General features: G+C 36.5%; 1 protein-coding gene across 1 annotated transcript; it reads left to right on the top strand.

Moving 5' to 3' along the window:
• The first annotated feature begins 10,616 nt into the window (after positions 1 to 10,616).
• On the top strand, positions 10,617 to 12,468 carry LOC109215378 (dof zinc finger protein DOF3.1-like). The gene has a single exon (XM_019379433.1). The coding sequence runs from the start codon at positions 11,192 to 11,194 to the stop codon at positions 11,864 to 11,866; it is 675 nt and encodes a 224-aa protein (XP_019234978.1). The 5' UTR covers positions 10,617 to 11,191; the 3' UTR covers positions 11,867 to 12,468.
• The last annotated feature ends 9,313 nt before the right edge of the window (positions 12,469 to 21,781 follow it).

Here is a 21,781-nt window from a genome sequence, read left to right as displayed (position 1 = left end):
CATATTGGGCTTAATGAAGTGGGCTCATTAACTTTAGCCCAATTAAATGAGCTAGCCCAATATATTGGTCTTATATTTGGACTAATATATCTAAAATATAATCCAAATTATTTATTGAATTTGAAATCAATAAATTTTATATGCCTGCACCACCACTTTATTATCATGTAAAATAAAAATATTCATCTAAAATTTCCCCTATTATTTTAGTACTTTAAAATTAGATTTTATATTTTTAAAAATTATCAATTAATTATTTTCTTATTATTTAATATTCTATAAATTAACTCAATTTGTTTGAAATATGTAGTAACTTAATTTAGAGAGATACTAACTTAATTTAGTTGTAGTTTTATATGTACTAAATACAAATTAAGACTTAAAGAATAGGAAGAATTCAACTTTGTTTAAAATGTTATGGATGTTTTCTATAACGTAGTACTAATTAAAATCTTCTTTTAGTACATATCTTTCTTTTATTACGTCCATTGCTATAAGAGAATTGTAATTATGAACAATACTTTTCTAATTCAAGGTGGATCAACGTTGTAGGGTTGAGTATATGTATAGTTTAAACCGAAAAAGAATTCTATCATTAGGTAATTTACCATTAGATCCTTAAATTATACATATATTTAAGGGCATAAAAGTCGATCAATGTTTCAGGAATATTTTAGTCGTTCAACATTTTTTTTGGTCGAAAGAAAAAATTTTGTTTCAACCAGTTTCTTCAATTTATATCACCTGTACTATTGGACTCTAGTATCAGGTCTCATGACAACCAATAAACAAAAAAAACTGTACAACCAAGGCTGCTAACTAAGATCCCATAACACTTATGGATCTTTATCCTATCCTAGTTGCTATGAATTACAAGTAGGATAACTATTTAGAGTATTCAATATAGGTGTCCATTTATATTTCTTCTGTCCTGTTATGTGCACCTGCCTGGAAATTTCTTTTGCTCTATCTTGAACCTCTCTGCTCTGGTTTTGGAATCTTCTTGCATTTCTTTCCATCTAGATGTGATATACTACTGCTGCAAACACCACTCCTAGTAAAGTTTTCCTTGGATTTCTGTTATTTACATTGGCAATTAACCATTGCACTTCAGCTTCCCAGTTTGCAATCTTCCTCTTGTATCTCAACCATTCCAGTATTCCTGTCCATAAACTTTGTGAATATTGACATTCAAAATACAAGTGATCATGAGTCTCTTCTATGTCTCCTCTACACAGTACACAAGAATTAGGCACCTGTATTCCCCATTTTGCTAATCTGTCAACTGTGGCCAATCTTCTTTGTATTGCCATCTACAAAGTGAATTATTGCTTTGGTAGTATTCCAGTTAACATGACTAGTGTCTTCCAGTGAACATTGGGGTAACTTGGAGTAGCATGAAGATAGGCCTTCTGAATACTGAATCTCCCATTCTGAACAAAGGATTCAATTGTTATTATGTGTGAGCACGTGATTTTTGCCCTAAGTGAACTACTCCCAAAAATTCAAACAAAATGATTTCTTTCGTTATTTTGCAGATTTTGTGGATTTTTTATGACATTTTATGTTGATTGTTTGCATTTTAATTCATATGAAAAATACAAAAAATACACTTGGTATTTGTATAGGATTTAATTTCATATTAGTTAAGGGAATAAATAAGAAAAATAACAAAAATGGTCTTTTTGCATTTTTAGTTTCAATTTGTCTTAGTTGGTGTTTAATTAGAAATTAGAGTACTTGGAAATTAGAAAATATAATCGTTTTGGTGTCAATTTGGTTTTGAATTTCGATTTAGCATTTCAAAAATCAGAAAAATAAATAAAATAAATAACAAGAAAAGAGAAAACAATTTCAAAAATGAAAAGAAAAGAAATTTGGGCCAATTTAACTCCCAGCCCAAGCAATTCGCCCAAACCCATGCAAAACCCATTCATTTAAGCCCAAACCCGGTCCAGATCTATGACCCCCCTGATGACCAATAAAACGACGTAGTATAAGAATGATACTACGTCGTTTGAGCTAGTTAATACAAAGTCAATCCGAGCCGTCCAATCATTCCAATCCAATGGCCTGAGTTCAATCTTGAGTATTAAATAAAAATGTCTCAAAATAGCAGAAACCCTAGAGACAAAGGGCTCCCTTCCTCGTACCTTCACCCTCTGCCGGCGCCGCCCTAACTCCGCCGCCGGAAATCGCCCACGGCGGCGGAGAACCACCAAATGCCACCAAAATTACACCCTGGATCCCCCTTCCCTTCCTCTATCCAAATCCACCATCAATTTTCCCTAAAACCCACCCTAGGCCGGCGAATATCAAATCATAGAATTTCCGGCCAAAACATCACCTTGTCCAAACACCACCAAATTTACACCATAAGACCGCCTTCGTGTCCTCTATCAAACCCCCAAGGTTCTGACCCTCGAATTTGGCCGGAACCGTTCGAATATTGATTTAAATGTTTTCCGGCCAAAACCCTAGTTTCTCCGAATTTCATCAAACTGATACCACATGGTCCCTTTGCTTTCCCCATGATGATTTCAATGTCAATGGCGCTCCAATGTCGCTGAGGAAGGGCTAATTTTGAAGAGAAGTCAAAAACAGTGAGTGGTAATTTTCTTTGGTTTTCTTTGAATTCCTTGTTCATTAGTGGTTTAGAGTTTTGTTTTATGTCTTTGAATCATTTGTGCTTTCTGTGTGGATTTGTTCACATAATTGGCGACCTGGGTCTGTTGGTTTAATTTTGTCATTCGGTTGATCTTTGTCATCGTTAGTTAGTCCATAGTTAGTTAGTTTAGTTTGGTTTTCTTTGGATTTTTCGTTTTAGTCAGTAAAGTTCCTCTCACTGGATTGATTGGTATTCATGATTAAGTAATTCCGTCTTACTTTAGGTTTTGTTCTTGGTTTGATTTTGTTTGCTGATTAGCTTGATTCAATTTTGTTATTTGATAACCTGACTATAGTTTAATTCTTTGAATGGTTTGTGTAGTAAGTGAGTCTAGTTAGTATTAGCATTTTAGCTGACTTTGATTTTCATTTCTGATTAGTGGTTTAGGATGCAACTTTAGGAGTTGATCAGACTTAGTTAAATTTTAATCACTTTTAGTATTTAACCATAGTTGTTAACTGAGGTAAAGAGGTTGGGCCAGTTTGGGGTAAATAATAGGGCATTGAGAGAGTAGTTTAGAAATTATAGGGTGAAGAATCTTGTAGTTGTTACCTGAAATTCCTAGAACATTCTAGAAGGGGTTTTAAGATAAGAATTCAGAAAATAAATGCACTTACTTGAGTAACAAGTCAGGAATAACAGGGCTAAGTGGGAAAAACTAAATTTTAAAAGAGGGACTAATAAGCAAAAGGAAAATTCTGATAGAGCTTCATTTTGTGCCTATAAAAAGGCATGCACCTTGCCTTCATGAACAAGTTTGGAACCCAAAATTTCCCTCCAACAACCATTCTGCAAATCTGAACTTCAAAATTTGAATTTCAAATAAAAGGAGCTATAAAATTCTGATATGATAGCTCAAGCCTTTTCTTAGGTCTAGATCCTGTCCAAAAACAATAGAAAACTCTCAAAAAATCCAAAAAAGTTGCATTGATTCATCCAGTAGCTTCATAGTTCGATTTCGAATAAACTTGATGTCAAATGAGTTTGTTTGTTGATCAATTGACTGCTATTGAGTTTCTGAGTTCAATCCTGGGCTATTTCTGAATCGATTTTGAGTTTGAGAGTAATTTCGGTGCTGCTGTTGAAATACCATTGCTGTTGACTGTTGTCTGCACTGCTGACTCATTATTCTCTCACATTTTCTTCATTTTCCAGGTACATCTTCAATCTCCAATGGCTAAAACTTAGGAAATTTGTAACTGAAGCATTATTGGAATAGAAAGCTGAATTGTTTAGAGTTTTAGTCGTTCATTCATATATTCTTCACATGATAGTTTGCTCCTGCTGATGTTTACGTACACATCAGTTTATGTATGGTATCAGCATTTGACATTTGATGACTTAGGTTTGGAAGAGCTGTATAATTGGACTGTTCTCCCTCTTGTTCTAGAAATTAATTTAGTCATTGTAATTGGAATTGTATAATTGGACTAGAACTGTGCAGAGTACTATATTTCATATCCATATGAGTACTATGAATATTAGCTAATTTAGAATGATTTCGTGAGATGACTGGTGAATTGTTTCAAATCTATGTGAGTAATAAAAAATACAGTTTCCTGTTTCAATAGTTAATTCCAATAGTCCAGCTTATCTAATCATGTTAGTTTGACTTAGTTAAAAGATAGTTAGTTTGCATTAGTAGTAATGTTGCCAAATTCACGCCTCTGTTTTTAATCTTCAACGTTAGTAATATTTAGGAATTCACCAACAGATAAGGGAGTAGATTAATATGAGCATGAATTGAAATTCAAAGGGTCAGTATCATCTGGATGTAAGTAGAATAAATTGAAGCAGTTTCAGTGGCTACTTGTTTTAATTGAATTGAAGCTTGGTCTGTTTTAAGGATTTGGGTTCAACAGCCCATTGTCAAAAGTGTAGGCTTCAGTGCCTTAATGAGCGGCCCAGGTTCTGTTCGTGTATCCCGTGCACGTTTGGGCCTGGGCCAAGGCCTGTGATCGGCCATTCTTTGATGTAGGCCTGAATGCAATTGTTCTTATGGTTTGCTTTAATACAATAACATATTCATTAGGATTATTTTATTAGGGACAAATTAAAATAGAAAATTATAGATTGCTTTAGATTTGCCCTTTTAATAATAAAACGAGACGAGCCTCGCTAAACAAAACAAATAAATTGCGGGGCCCTCGATAAATGTTTATACTAAAAATACCTAGACTCCGGGATGGGCCGTTTAGAGAATTTCACGGCCCTCCCCAAAGATAATAACGTGTTAGTCACTTTAGGCGCGTTTTTAATAATCTTACTTTCTTAAATACGGGTGCACATTTATGTGACCCAAATTCAAATCTCAACGAAGTCCAAACATGTCAAAAATTGCGGGTGCATTTATGTGACGCGATTCGAGACATGTTTTCACGACGTTGCAATTCTCTCAAAATAATAATAATAAAAGCGGTTAAAAGTTAAAAGCATATGGGTTAAAACATGTACTAAAATCAAGTAAATAAGCCAAATATGACAGTTGAGCGACCGTGATAGAATCACGGAATCCGGGAATGCCTAACACCTTCTCCCGGGTTAACAGAATTCCTTACTCGGATTTCTGGATCGCGGACTGTTAAACAGAGTCATATTTTCCTCGGATCGGGACTCAACCGGTGACTTGGGACACCATTAATCTCCCAAGTGGCGACTCTGAACCTTAATAAATAACGAATCCCGTTTCGATTGTCCTTTATTTGGAAAAACTCCTTTACGCCCTTGCGGGTGTATGAAAAAGGAGGTGTGACATTATGTCATTTGCCCACCACTCTCTTGCTATAAACAATTTCCTTACTAGCCAGCTAGCCTGCTTTGGAACCTCCATTGTATTGATCTCCTTCTGCTTTATGTAGTGACAGTGTATCCATCTGATCCAAAGCTTATCTTTTTTAGCCATTATGGCCCAAAGATAATATTTAGACCCCCAACAGCTTTTGGTTTGCACAATGTTTCCCATGCTATAGGAGCTCTGTGAGTATTCTCCTGATTCAGTCGATAAGTAGTTCCTACATATTCCATTGACAAGTTTAATAACTTTCTTTGGGATTAGAAATACTTGAGCTCAGTAGGTCTGCATTTCAAACAGAACACTCTTAATGAGTTGTAATCTTCCAGCATAAGATAGGCATTTTGATGTCCAGCTTCTTATCATCTCCACAATCTTCTCAACTAATGGCATGCACTGGTGAATAGTTATCTTCCTTGAGGATAGTGGGACTCCTAAGTATTTGAATGGGATACTTCCTGCTGATAGCTGGAGTTCTGCTAGCATTCTATCTTTGAATTCCATAGGCACACCTGCTATGTATAGTGAGCTCTTTTCCAAGTTTGCCTGTAGACCTGAGACTTTGGAGAAGTGATCAAAGACAATGGCATACCTCCCATCAGTAGTCGTCCAACATTTAACATAAATTATTCGTGCTTTTATCTATATCTATATTCTATATTTTATATTAAAAACACGAAAACCCTTAGTGAAATGTCGTTCGTCTTTTTTACCCTTTTAAAATAGTGTTCACATTGGATAAAATAGTCATTTGAGTGTTTTGTCTAATATTTAGGAATAGAACTTTAATTACTTTCCTAAAAGCTAAAAATAGTATTATTATCGAGTTTTTAGGATTTTAAAATTAATTAGAACTTTTGTTATTAAGTCTTTCCTTATTTTAATTATATAAAATCTTCTAATATTTAAGAATTCAAAATTATATAAAAATTTACTTATTTAAATTCTTCCCTTATTTGAATTGCATAGACTTTTAAATGATAGAACTTTCAATTTTTATTATCGAATATTATGAGTCCCAAATTATTTGAGGTTAAGAATTGTGTCTCCAGTTTCAGTGCGTTGAGGCAATGTTAGAGAATGACTTTTAAATATGTTTATTGTTTTCTAATAAAGAACATGAGTTAGAGTATTTATCATAAATACAATTACTTTATATTAATATTTTTAATGTTTAGGACTTTACAGTCCACTAAATTATTTGTTAAGTTCTTTCTATTTTGGGAAATTTTAATATTTAGTACTTTAAAATAAACTAAAAGTGCAATTACTTTATATGAATTACTTTCTTAATTGAAAATAAACATAATTGTAATTCTTTCCATGCTACTGTTAATATTTAAAACATGGGATACCTAAACATTATATTTGAGTCGACGAAAAATAAATAGTTCCTTAAATTGTTGAAGTCAATAAATTAAGTATTTAAACTAATTAATTAATAAATGAAAGAATCCATTCAATCATTTTCAAAATTGATCATATATGTAAAGTTATCTATACTACTATATTAAAAGCACAAAGGCCCTTAGCGACATATCGTTCGTCATTTTTACCCTTTAAAAATATATTTTATGTTAGATAAAATTTTAATTTAACAATATTTCTAATATTTAAGACTTAGAAATCAACTCAATTATGGTTATTAAGTCATTCCTTATTTGAAACATATAAAATATTCTAACATTTAAGACTCTAAAATCAAATTAAAATTTAACTCTTATAAACAATTCCTTATTTAAACTAGGTTTGTTATTTTTGTCTTTTACCCTAAGGTTTTTCCCCCCACGAAAGTCCTAGTTACGAGTATGGAGATGGCGGAGTGATGGTGCAGGGCGGTGCACACACAAGAAGAAGCCAGTTGTTGGGCTAAACTAGCCCAAAGACACTCTTAACATGGTGTGATATTGTCCGCTTTGAGTCAAACCCGCACGGTTTTTCCCAAAAGGCCTCACACCATTAAGAGATCCCTACACCTTATATATATGTAGACTCCCAATCTTTTCAGCTACCAATGTGGGACTTTGTTCGCACACCCAGCAATCTCCCCCTCGAACTAAGTTCCACGTGGCCCACTACCACGATCCACGGGTCAATTTTCGAGATTCACTGTGTGCCACCTACATTGTTAGAGTATTATGGCAACCGAAGCCCGCAACTAGCTTCTTCTTGTGTGTGCACAGCCTGCACCATCACCCCGCCATCTCCATACTCGTTCCGCTGAACCTGGGCTCTGATACCAGTTGTTGGGCTAAAACAGCCCAATGACACTCTTAACATGGTGTGATATTGTCCGCTTTGGGCCAAGCCCGCACGGTTTTTTCCAAAAGGCCTCACACCATTAATAGATCCCTACACGTTATATGTAGACTCCCAATCTTTTCAGCTACCAATGTGGGACTTTGTTCGTACACCCAACAATCCCCCCTCGAACTAAGTTCCACGTGGCCCACTACCACGATCCACGGGTCAATTTTTGAGATTCACTGTGTGTCACCCACATTGTTAGAGTATTATGTCAACCGAAGCCCGCAACTAGCTTCTTCTTGTGTGTGCACCGCCCTGCACCATCACTCTACCATCTCCATACTCGTTCCGCTGAACCTGGGCTCTGATACCAGTTGTTGGGCTAAACTAGCCCAAAGACACTCTTAACATGGTGTGATATTGTCCGCTTTGGGCAAAGCTCGCACGGTTTTCCTCAAAAGGCCTCACACCATTAAGAGATCCCTACACATTATATGTAGACTCCCAATCTTTTCAACTACCAATGTGGGACTTTGTTCGCACACCCAACAATTATAACAGTACATAAAATTCGATAACGGAAAAACTTGATTTTTATAGTGAAGTGTTGTTTTATAAGGATATTACTATAGAGAGGTCTTGACTGTACATTAAAAATACATGAACCAGCTATATCTAACGCAAAACTTAAATGTATACACAAAAATTACTAAATTTTTTAGTAAATATTATAATTGAATTCATCATTTTTAACGCATAATAAATTACTGTCAAAACCATTAAAATTAAACCCATTAAATTTTTTAGGATTCAAAAATCAGCCACTAATAAGTTAAGAATCAAGACTAGACAGTAGAGGAAAGTCGTCACGCGGATTATTTTAGAGATAAGGAGTCGTGTTCATATCTTTATTTGACTAAGACATTCCTTAATCGTTATCTAATGCGACAAAATAATAACGCCTAATAATGCTAAACTCTTCTCCTAAAGAAGATGCCATTGAAGTTGAAAGCCCCTCCAATTTTTTTGCCTACAAAAGAACAATTTTGTTTTGTTACCATTTAAAATTTTGATTGAATAAATAAATACCCCAGTATTATTTCTAGTTGTAACCAAATAATATTTTAAAAACTTTTTTATGTTGACGTTGTTTGGCAATACAAAGTTTTATACAAATATCAAACAAATTATGTTAGATTCTTTGTAAATACCATTTAAAGTTTTAACACACTAATTAAAAAAATCCATTTAGTAGTTATTAATCATCGGAACTACTTTATTACATTACTTTTTATCTCTTTTAAAATTGAGTAATAGCTGTTAAGAGTGTATAACTCATCTCTTGGAACAAGGATAAAGTTATTTTTTTAAATGACTTTTATTTTGAACTAAATTTGACTAGCTAAAATAACATTTGAAAAGGTGTGTATCAAATGTGTATTTTGTAAAGATCTTGTGAAAAAATTCTCAAAAATTGTCCAAATGCCAATTATAAAGTATTACGTTCCTGTAAAGTTTTGTATTAGAGAAAATTGATTTGAGGATGTTTGATGTACAATCAACCCTTTCTATAACAATCTTATTTATTAATTTTTTCGGCTGTTATAGCGAAGTGTTGTTATAGATAACATAAATTATAGTATATTATATTAGTTAGTGTTTTGATGAGAGTATTTGAGAAGAGGTTGCTTTGTCCCTCGTTGGAAAAAGAAAGAAAGGAAGAAGTGTTTAAAAACACTTCTTTGTCTTACATGATTTGAATAATTTAAAGATGTTTTGGAGGGAACTAGAATTTGGTTATATTATTAATAGTCAAAATTGGGCACTTGGGCACTTGGGGCTTTGGGCCAATTAAATAGCTCAAAATTTATTTCTTTTAGTCATCTATTAATTTTATTAATTAATAAAAAAACGTTTTAAATATTAAAACGTTTTAATTTTAAAAAGAGCTGACTTTTGTTTTAAAAGGTGCCTATTGGCAAAGGTTGAGTCTGTTAGTCCTAACAGACACCTAAAGGTTTATAAATACCCTTTTCTTTTCCAAAACAAAAATCATCAGAAAAGCAACAAAGTATCTTCTTCTTTTCTGCTATCTTCAATTCACCAAATTTGTTCAAGTGGAAATTCGAGTTAATTGCTGGTGCTCGAATTTCAGAGGCTTTGTAAAATCCTGGAGGAATTCTGCCATAATCCCTGCAGCAACGAAATTGGGAGGCTTAAATTCCTTAAGGACAGTGACTACACTATCAAAGCCTAATTATTTCGTCCCTATATTCTGTTATATTTTCTAACATAGTATAGCATAAAAATTGGTTCCATAAATTTTTGAATTTTATAGTAAATAATTGTTATATAGCGTATTGTTATCGAGAGGTTTAACTGTAGTTATTTTTGCTGAAGGAAAAACAAAGGTTAATAAACACGTGTAAGGTTAAGTGAACATTATAAAGACAAGAATTGACGTTTAGTCTCCTTGTTTGAATTTACTAACACTATTACGTTGACGATTTAACAATACAATATTAGCTTTTGGCTTATTCTATCCTACCTAGAGGTAGCCAAGGCTTAAAAGAATCTTATATAAATATTTTTTAATCATCTCTAGATTGTTCTTTATTTTTTTAAGAGTTATTATCACTTTTAGTCCGCGCCATAAATTATTTATATTTAGTTGCCGAAAAATTGTATAAAATTTTGTATATAACATATAAAATGTCTATACATACAAAAGATATAAAAAAAATTATATACTTTTTTCGGCTATTATTTTTAGTGCGGAGCGATTATACAGTATGATTTTCTCGACTTTTAATTCCTTTTTTAAATATGTGGCAGTGTGTCTTTTTTACTAGACTCCTCTTTAGTATTTAGCCTATCTATTAAAATCAGCTTGAGTGAGACTTCACTAAACACTATAGACTCCTAAAAATTCCAATTCTATAAGCCTAAAAAGAGTATATAAGAAAGAGAAAGGAAACTCTACTTCTCTCTTCTTAACTCTTTCTAACGCGGAATTCTTCATATCATTCAATCAAACTTCAAATCTAAGTATATTTATTTTCTTCATTTCCCCTTATTTTCCTTGATTTCTTGAAAGATTTCAAGTCAGAATTTTTCTGCAGAGTCACTGATTTTGGTGAAAATTTGGAGGTAAAGATCCTATAAACTGGTTTCATATATTCAAGAAATTAAAATAGCCCTCTTTGTGTACAAATTCTTGCTTTTTCCTCTTACCTTTTTGTTGTTTTTCTTCTGGAGATTTTACTAGTGAAAAATATCTTGTCTTTTTTGTCCTTTTTTCTTCAGTGCTTTTTCGCCACTTCTCAAACCCCAAAAAGGCCAGCATTTCTTCTTTCATAGTAACAAACAAATCCAGTGAAAATTCACTCAAAAAAAGAACTACAAATTTTGGTTTCAATACTACTAATTCACTTGATTTTATTTCAAAAAGACTGAATTTTTATAGGCTGAAGAGAAAGTTAAATATGCAAGATCCATCAATTTATACACAAATAAAGCCACAATTTCCAGAGCAAGAACACTTGAAATGTCCAAGATGTGATTCACCAAATACAAAATTCTGTTATTACAACAATTACAATCTTTCTCAGCCACGTCACTTTTGTAAGAGTTGTCGTAGGTATTGGACCAAAGGCGGTACTCTTAGGAATATTCCAGTTGGTGGTGGTTCTCGTAAGAACACAAAACGTTCTTCATCTTCAAGTAAGAAAATTTCCTCCTCAACGACGTCGTCTTCAGTTTTATCTTCAAAATCTGATCAGATAGCAAATCCAAAACCAGAGCCATTTGTTTTACCTGTAATTCCAGCTTTTGATCAAAACAGTAGTGGAGTGATTGATATGAGTAATGGGCAATTCAGTTCGCTGCTGGAGTCAAACGAGCCGCAATTTGGGAATTTACTGGAAGCTTTGAATCCCAGTAATAATAATGGGTCCGTTTTGCAGTTGGGTGAATTTGCGAGGAATCAAAATTCAAATTCGGGTTCGGGTTCGGGTTCGGTCTCAGATGGTACCCGTCAAAATGGGAATAATACATATTTGGGAGTTCAAAATGGTGGAGATACTAATAATTGTTGGAATGGTGGTAGCAATGGTTGGCCTGATCTTGCAATTTACACACCAGGTTCCAATTTCCAGTGAATGAAATTGCCAAAAAAATTATTAGAGTTAGTATTACTATTTTTTTTTAAGAGAAGGTATTTAACTACTACTACTTTGCTAAGTATTTAACTTTTTATTCTCTTTTTTGACATTCTTTTGAAAGTGTTGTTACTGATTGCACTCTAGTACTATTAGGGGTCGTTTGGTTTGAATACGGCTTATGCAGGGATAAGTTATACTGGGATTAGTTATACTGGTATTGATTTTTATCCACTATTTGGTATGTTGTATTAAAAATGACAATTGCATAATTTCTAAGGAGAATGTATAACTTATCCCGGCACTAATTTCTCCACTCTCTTCAAGATATAAGTTATCCCGATACTAAAATATACTAGGTTTGCTAACCAAATAAAGTATTAAGGTGGTATTAAATTTTTATACCAACATTATACCTTATTATACCTCGTACCAAACGAACCCGTACATAATTTACTTCTGGAAAATGTGGTGGTGAAGTGCTGTGCGTGAGCAATGATACTCGTTTTCTACAGGTAATGCAATTTGATATATACATACTAACGATGTGTGTGTTTTATTGTTTTATTCAGTATAATGGAAATTTTTGGTTCGTTTCTTTTTATCTCGTAAGTAATGGTGGAGTCAGGAATTCAAATAAGGATATGTAAAATAAAAATACATCATGTGATATTCAATTGAACCCCCTTCTGTTCACCTAACTCAGGTCTGCATGTAGATACTAACGTGCAGGGGCCGATGGACGTCTCGGAAAATTTTACTAAATATATGTATTAATACTGTGAAGAAACGAATAAGAGGATAAAATGATACCACTTTATGTGAATTGTCTCTTGATGTGTTGATTATGTGCTTCATTTTGTTCTAAGAAGTTACAGGTTCAAAGCTCAGTAAGCACATTTTTTTTTTTGGCAAATATTTAAGAGAGCCTTTGGTTAAAAGTTGTAATGAAGTAGAATTGAACTCAGGACCTTTTCTAACTTAAGACTCAACAAAATCAATAGAGAAAAGTTATTTTTTATCTAAAAGTATGATAGTTAAAGTTATTATTCCGTTCTTCTATAAATTATGACGCCGCTTACAAAATTTTCAATGTACGTCCCGCTAACGTGGATGCATTTGTTGACCTAGGAATAGGGTATTGTCTATAATTGGGGAGAAATTCAAAAATAGTCAGATTTACCACTGGTCGTTGAAAAATAGCCAAGTTTCAAAAGTCATCGAAATTTAGCCACTTTAAATCTGAGCGAAAACACTGTTCAAAATCCGGAAAAATACGCCCGCAAATTTTACGGGAGTTCCAGCATAAGTATGCTTGAACTCCCGTAAATTTTACGGGAGTTCCAGGATAACTATGTTGGAACTCCCGCAAATTTTACGGGAGTTCAAGCATAATTATGCTGGAACTCCCGCAAATTTTACAGGAGTTCCAGCAAGTATAATTGTCCAGTATAATATACTGGAGTTGGAGCACTGGTGCTCCAGTCTCCCGCAAATTTTACAGGAGTTAGCAAAGTATACCGGTCCAGCATAATATGCTGGAGTTCGTACACAAATGCACCAGAACTCCCGTATATTATACTGGACCGGTCCCTATTGCAGCAAAATAGTTGCTTTTTTTCATTGACTTGATAAACACTGGCTATTTTTCATTGACTAGTGTGAAAACTGGCTATACCATGATATTTTAACCTATAATTGGTGTATGGAACAAACCACCTTAATCCCAAGGGCTTTGTTGCTACTAATGCAAGTAATCTCCTTCGTAATATAGGAATTGAACTATTATTGAAATGTAAATAATTCGATTAGATTGAAAATCTTTTAAGGGAACATTAGAAAAGGAGACTAGTTTTGTTCTTTTTGGATTATATATTCCAAATTGATTTGATGGATGATGGGATGGAGAGGGGTGAAATACAATGAAGATCCCAAATTAAATAGTATTGAAGAGTTGTAGACTTGTTATAATGTCTTAAAAAGGACTAGACAGGATCTCGACTTTTCCCTTAACTCGATATTCTATCTTATCTTTTTTGCCTCCCCTTTTTGTGTGTTTCGTTGCTAGTTGCTACAATTAAATTAAATTAAATTGGATCTTCTTCTGCCCCCCAGCTCGCAGTGATTGGTCCAAACGATACAGAAAATTATAGAAAAAGTAAAGGCATTGTTAATACACTATTAAATTTTGTAAAAATAGCACGGTGTAGCCAGTTTTCGGACCGGTCATTCAAAAATAGCCAGCGTTTACTAAGTCAATGAAAAATAGCCACTATTTTGCTACAGCAGAGACCGGTCCAGCATAATATACTGGAGTTCGGTGCACCTGTGTATGAACTCCAGCATATTATGCTGGACCGTATACTTTGCTGGCTCCAGTATAATATACTGGAGACTGGAGCACCGGTGCTCCAAACTCCAGTATATTATGCTGGACCGGTATACTTGCTGGAACTCCAGTATATTATGCTGGAGTTCTAGTGTAATTAGAATTGGTGTAATAATTCAGGAATTTTAATAAAGCACTATAATTTATAACCTAGTAACTATAATTTTCCTAATTATCATTCGTAGTAATAATTCAATTGTTATCCGTATGTATCACTTGTATTCAAACGCGCAACAAATACTGCCTGTGTCAACTGTATTCGTTGTGCAATTGTATTCGTACGAGCAACAAATACAACATATATCAACGACATTCATTCGCGCAACGAATACAACCAAGCGAAATACAACATGTATCGACGACATTCGTTCGCGCAACAAGTACAACCAAAGCGAAATACAGGGGTATATACAAAAGGTACAACCCGTATCAATTATATTTGTTGCGAAATACAGAAATATAGAAAAAAATGCCTTTGTTGATAGTTGAACTGAAGACCTCCACTTACTAAGCGATCAGTCTAACCAACTAAGCTACGAGAGTTTGTTGCTCTCTTGTTTCAATTCAAAACAATTGATCTTTTATTTCATAGATTTGCTATAAAATTCAAAATAATAAATATGTATATATATTTGATGTGTCGCGTAATAATTAGCAGCTAATATAATATTACCAAACTAAGCAATTGGATTAGAGTTTGTGAGATTAGAAACAAAGGCCCGCAACCCATGATGTGCAAAACAGATGGACCAAAGGACCACTATGTTGATTTATGATGATTCCCATCTTGAACCAACCCACATGAAGTGGGCCTCTTAAGCCACTTAGAGCTAAAATCTAGTATCTATCTTTTAAGAATTGGGCCCACATCTGTGTTAGAATTTAGATCAGATGGTGTGAAACACAAGCCTTGACATCATTGAAAGTGTATATATGAACAAAAGTTCCAAAGATAGGAAATTTTGCTTTCTTCTTATATTTACACCAAATTATATAAATTTACGTGAATTAAGTATAAAATTAATATTATTATTTACATTAACATGTGTTATGCATTTATTAATTTGATGCAGACATTTGATGCTTCCATTCATGTGTTATGCATTTTTCTGTATCCATTGTTTCGGACTCTAAGTATAGAATCTACAGTCAAACCTCTCTATAATAGTCTTGTTTGTTCGGAATATTTTTGGATGTTATAGCGAAGTGCTGTTATAGGGAACATATATTATAACATAACATAAAAATTGGTTCCAAAAAGCTTGGCTTTTATAGTGAAGTGTTGTTATATAGAGACGCTGTTATAGAAAGGTTTGACTGTATATAAAAATAAGAAAAAGACCGACTTAATTATAGGTGTTGATATAGTCATATAGATATAGATAACATTTATTGCCTTTCTATTATCGATTTGATAAAATATTTGAGTTGCTATGGTTTGAAATCTTGGAATGAATGCGGTACCTAATGGTATTGAAGCCTTGACTTCAACCCCTGAGGGAGTGGCGTTGGGTCTTTGTTTGCCAACCCGATTTGCAGATTTCTGACTTTGGTTTTCATTGTTGTCTATTTCGACTGTGGGCGGACTCATCAAATTGCTGGTCATTTAAATCTTGGTAAATATCTATTTTAGAACTACAATCAAACATCTCTATAGCAACCTCGTTTGTTTTGAATATTTTTGAATGTTATAGCGAAGTGCTGTTGTAAAGAACATATATTATAACATAACATAAAAATTGATCCCGAAAAAGCTTGGCTTTTTAAAGTGTTGTTATATAGGGATATATTATAGAGATGTATGACCGTAAAAGAGGTCATTTGATTTGTGGATAAACTCATACAAGGATCGTCATATAGGAATTAAAAATTTCTTACTTATTTGGTTCAATTGCTTTTTTTGGTGAATGTTTGGTTTATAATTTAAAACAGGTGTTTAATTTTAAACTGAATAAATTTCTGTTACGTTCTTTTGATTCTTTCAAGAAGCAGAGACATAATAATTCTTTCAAAACAAAAATATTTTTGCAAAAAATTCATATTATCGTACTCTCTCTCATTAAGTTGTTTGTCTATGTAATGCCTCCCTAGTCCCTACTCACTAGTGGGTGGCACTAGCTAGGGACTGCATTTCATTTCACTAGGCTTACGATAATAAATACAACAATAACAACTCAGTAAAATTTCATTAGTGGAGTCTCGGAATGATAGTGTGTACGTAGACCTTAGAGAGGTTGTTTCCGAAAGACCCTCGGCTCAAGAAAACAAAAGGACAAAAGGAGACAATATTAGTATCACCACAGAAATCACAGGAAAAATAGGAACAACATGAAATCCCGAAGAAAGATGCAAAGCAAAAGTGATAGCTAGTAAATAGGTCCTGCACTAAGACACAATATTGCCATTAGCTATCTTAGACAAAAACCCTACCAGACTAGTCCCATAATGATACGAATTAAGGCAAGACTCAACTACTTCATAACCTGCAACCCTAATACTCGACCTCCACATCTTCCTATCAAGTGTCATGTCCTCAGAAATCTGAAGCCTCGCATATCCTGCCTGATCACCTCTCCCCAATACTTCTTAGGCCGCCCTCTACCTCTTCTCGTGCCCTTCACAACAAGCCGCTCACACCTCCGTACCGAAGCATCTGGACTTCTCCTCTGAACATGCCCGAACCAAAGTATGAATTAGGTCGTACTAATTTTTACGGGCAAGATCCATATAGAAAATTTGAAAGAAAAAAAAAACTAAATATATAAACGTATAATATCTGTCATTATTGTTTTGCAGAAACGTTAGTTATTCATGTTCAAGGAAGGATTTTTTTTAAAAAAAATGAATGCTAAAAACATAACCTTTGGAACAAATTCATGTGATGACCCAAAAGGTCATCACTTGCTTTTAAATTAAATTCTGTGTTCCGAGGTCTTAAAATCCTCTTTTATCTTCACCTCGATTTGTGTGCACAGTCCGGGCGTGTAGCCGGAAAGCTTAAATGAGAAAATCTGTGAAAAATGATAAATTTTGACTATAAAATAAATTAATTTGACTTCGGTCAACGTTTTGGGTAAACGGACCCGGACCCATGATGTGATGGTCCCGGAGGGTCCGTAGGAAAATATGGGACTTGGGCGTATGCCCGGAATCGAATTCCGAGGTCCCAATCCCAAGAAATGAATTTTTAAAGAAAATTGTTTCTGAAATTGTTTAAAGGATTCAGAAATAAAATTTGATTAGAACATGTTGGTATCGGGCCCGTATTTTGGTTCCGGCGCCCGGTACATGTCTTATATATGATTTAAGATAATTCTGTGAAGTTTGGTAAGAAACGGAATCCGTTTGACGTGATTCGAGCCTAAATTGCAAAAGTTGATGTTTAAGAAGTTTGAGATATTTCATTGATTTTTGAGGTTTAATTTGTTGTTTGAGAGGTTATTTTGGCGATTTGATCGCATGGATAAGTTCATATGATGTTTTTGAGTTAGTATGCATGTTTGGTTTGGAGCCCAGAGGGCTCGGGTGAGTTTCGGGTAGGTTCCAGGGTGTTTAAACTTAGGAAAAACACTGCTGTTGCACCAATTCTGGTGTAACCGCAACTGCGGTTCTTGGGCCGCAGATGCGGACTCGCAGGTGCGAGAAGTGTATCGCAGGTGCGGTCCAACCTTTGCAGATGCGGGCAAAATTCCGCAGAAGCAGTTTCGCAGGAGCGGATTTCCCCCTCGCAGATGTGGCCCCAGTGGGCCAAGTCATTTCCGCAGAAGCGGTCATCTTTTCGCACGTGCGGTTGCGCAGATGCGACCCACGAGTCGCAGACGCGGAAGTCGGGCAGTGAGTCTTTTAAAACATAACTTCAGCGATTTTTCTGTCAAACTTTCACAAAAATAGAAGAACAAGGGCGATTTTCTCAAGAGATTTTCTTCCCAAATCACAAGTAAGTATTCATTAACTGATTTCTTTCAACTATCTAATGTTTTTCATCAACTTTATCAATAATCCTAGGGTTTTAATGGTAGAAAATTGGGGAATTGGGTAGAGTTAGGGCTTTTGATTAATTGGTAATTTGACCTCGTTTTGGGGTCGGATCTCAAAACAAATTATATATTCGGGCTCGTGGGTGAATGGGTGATCGGGTTTTGGTCCGAACCTCGTGTTTGGACCAAGCGGGCCCGGGGTCAATTTTTTGGTTTTTGGAAAGAATGATTGGAAAGTTATAATTGAGCATTGGAATTGTATTGTTGGGCGTTTATTGATGTTATTAAGTCGATTATGTCTAGATACGATTGATTTGGAGCCAGATTCGAAAGGGAAAGCGGTGTTTGCGGCTTGAGTTGGTCGTGGAAGTTCGAGGTAAGTGTTCGATCTAACCTTAGCTTGAGGGATTAGGAGTTGTGTCCTATTTGCTACTTGCTTCTTGTTGAGTACGACGTATAGGCATGGTGACGAGTATCTATACGTTGGTGTCGAGCATGACCGTGAGTCTTAAATTGCGAATTGTTATGTTCTTAAATGATACTACGAATGCTTTAATTGATGATCCTCGATATTGAGCAAGGATTGAGTTTGTCTTTCGTGGAAAGTACTTATGAATGGGTATTGGTGTTATCTGAGATGAGTAGAAGTTGAGTTAAGATTGGATATAGCTGATTCTCCCTTGTCGGGACGTATTTATTCTTTTTACTGTTGAAACCCTTGCCGGGATAGAGTAGTTATTAATGATCCCTTGCCAGGATACTTGGTATGGTTGTTGTTGATATTATATATATATGGATCGGGTTGCACGCCGCAATAATATTAAATATGGATCGGGTTGCACGCCTCAACGATAGTATATTATAAATATGGATCGGGTTGTACGCCGCAACAATACTAAATATGGATCGGGTTGCACGCCGCAATAATGGTAAATATTATATTGGATCAGGTTGCACGCCGCAACAGTGGTAAATGTTAAGGGATCGGGTTGCGCGCCGCAACAGTACTATTATTGTTTTGTTGTAGATTCTGAGTTGTTCTCTCGTATTTCTCTTAAGTTCCTACTGGATTTGACATTATCCCCCGTAGCATGTACCCCCTCCCATTTAAATTGTTTATTTCTATTTATTTTCCGCTGTATATTATATAACTGCACAGGTTTATCTGGAGTCTGGTCCTAGCCTCGTCACTACCTCGCCGGGGTTAGGCCAGGCACTTACCAGCACATGGGGTCGGTTGTGCTGATACTACACTCTGCACTATATGCAGATACCGGTACAACATTTGGGCAGTAGCATTCGGGGAGCCAGCCTTCAGTCCAGTCAGGGAGTCCGAGGTAGTCCTGTAGGCGTCCACAGGCCCGGCGCTCTCTTCTACCTGTGATTATGTTCTGTTTTCACTTGGTTTCGAGACAGACTGTATTTCCTTTTTTTCATACCTTGTATGTAGCACTCATAGACAGTCTGTGGATATTGTGACACCGGTTTCTGGGTGGAGGCATATATTGGCATTTCTGTACTGATTTTGGTATTTAATTTGACTGTGTCTTCCGCTTGATTTCATCTTCCGCAATCATTTTAATGTTGATCGCTTGTTTATTTTAAGTTGTTAAAAAGGACTAAAATGAATGAATTAAGATTTCTGCATCTCGTGGCTTGCCTAGCTTCTACGAGTAGGCGCCATCACGACCCCCGAGGATGGAAATCCGGGTCAGGACAAGTTGGTATCAGAGCTCTAGGTTACATAGGTCTTTCAATTCATGGACAAGCTTAGTAGAGTCTGAGGGATCGGTACAGAGACGTATGTATTTATCCCCCAGAGGCTACCGAGTTAGGAAAACTTCACATTTATTCTTTCTTGTCGTGCGGTTTGGTTTCTCAATGCTAACTGAACTTCTACTCTGTTCTTTCGCAGATGGCGAGAACACGCGCTTCCTCATCTACCGATCAGCAGCCCGAGCCCCCAGCAGCAGCTCCCACGAGGGGCAGAGGGCGAGGCCGAGGACGTGCTAGAGGTTGAGGCAGGGGTAGATCTCAGCCTAGAGCATCAGCACCAGTGGCGGAGCCTCAGGTTGATTTTGAGGATGAGGTTCTGGCCCCAGCAGTTCCGGTAGGCCCAGCTCAGGTCTTAGAGGGGTTTATTACTACCCCAGTTCTTCAGGATGCTCTGGTCCGTCTAGTGGGCCTTATGGAGAGTGTCACCCGGGCAGGTCTACTTCCTGTAGCACCAGGCGTCTCTCAGGCTGGAGGAGGAGCCCAGACTCCTGCTACTCGCACTCCAGAGCAGGTAGCTCCCCAGTTTCAGACTCCAGCAGCTCAGCCAGTTAGAGTAGTTCAGCCGGGTGTGGTAGCTCAGACCGATGATGGTGCAACTACGTCTGCCGTTGCTTTGTGGAGGTTGGATAGGTTCACCAAGCTCTTCACTACTACTTTTAGTGGTGCATCTACCGGGAATCCCCAGGATTATCTAGACAGCTGTCATTAGGTTCTCAGGAACATGGGGATAGTGGAGACCAATGGGGTCGATTTTGCTACTTTTCGCTTATCTGGATCCGCCAAGACTTGGTGGAGAGATTATTGCTTGGCTAGACCAGCCGGATCACCAGCTTTGACTTGGGAGCAGTTCACTCAGCTATTTTTGGAGAAGTTTCTCCCCATCACTCAGAGAGAGGCATATCGGAGGCAGTTTGAGCGTCTCCAGCAGGGTTCTATGACCGTTACTCAGTATGAGACCAGATTCATCGATTTGGCTCGTCATGCTCTTATCATACTTCCCACCGAGAGAGAGAGGGTGAGGAGGTTCATTGATGGACTTATTCAGCCGATTCGTCTTTAGATGGCTAGAGAGGCTGGGAGTGAGATATCTTTCCAGGAGGCGGCCAATGTGGCCCGGAGAGTTGAGATGGTTCTATCACATGGGGGTGGTTATATGGCAGACAAGAGACCCCGTCAGTCAGGCAGATTCAGTGGTGCCTCGTCTGGAGGCAGGGATTCGTATGATAGAGGCCATCCTCCTAGGCCCTTTCAGTCAGCACTTCAGGTTTCTCATGGTGCTTCAGGTGGCTGTGGTTCTCACATGCAGTATTCTGATCAGCAGCCCTACAGTGCACCACCAGCTCCTATCAGTGCACCGCCACTCCAGAGTTTTCGGGGTGGTCATTCAGGTCGCCAGGGTCAGTCTCAGTTTCCTCAGCCGCAACACTCAGGAGGATGCTATGATTGTGGTGAGTATGGTCATATCAGGAGGGCTTGTCCGCGATTAGTGGGTACTCAGTCGCAGTAGCAGGGTTCCCGCGCTATGGTTCAGGCACCAGGTGTTCCACAGCCCGCCCAGCCAGCTAGAGGTGGGGGTAGAGGTGCTAGAGGTGGAGGTAAAGGTCCTAGAGGTAGCTCAGGCCGCCAGGGGTGGAGGCCAGCCAGCGGCAGATCGTCCCAGAGATATGGTTCAGGGTGGTGGGGGCCCGGCCCCGATGTTTTGCTCTTTCAGCCAGGCCCGAGGCTTAGGCTTCTGATGCAGTTATTACATGTACCATTCTGGTTTGTGGCAGA

This window comes from Nicotiana attenuata, unplaced genomic scaffold (genome assembly GCF_001879085.1).
Source record: "Nicotiana attenuata strain UT unplaced genomic scaffold, NIATTr2, whole genome shotgun sequence".
In the NCBI taxonomy this organism is placed as follows: Eukaryota; Viridiplantae; Streptophyta; class Magnoliopsida; order Solanales; family Solanaceae; genus Nicotiana; species Nicotiana attenuata.
Note: the sequence above shows the minus strand (reverse complement) of the source record. Positions and strands in the feature narration are given on the sequence as shown.

Excerpts from the sequence above, each read along its gene's own strand:
- LOC109215378 (XM_019379433.1), top strand. The coding sequence starts at position 11,192 with ATGCAAGATCCATCAATTTATACACAAATAAAGCCACAATTTCCAGAG.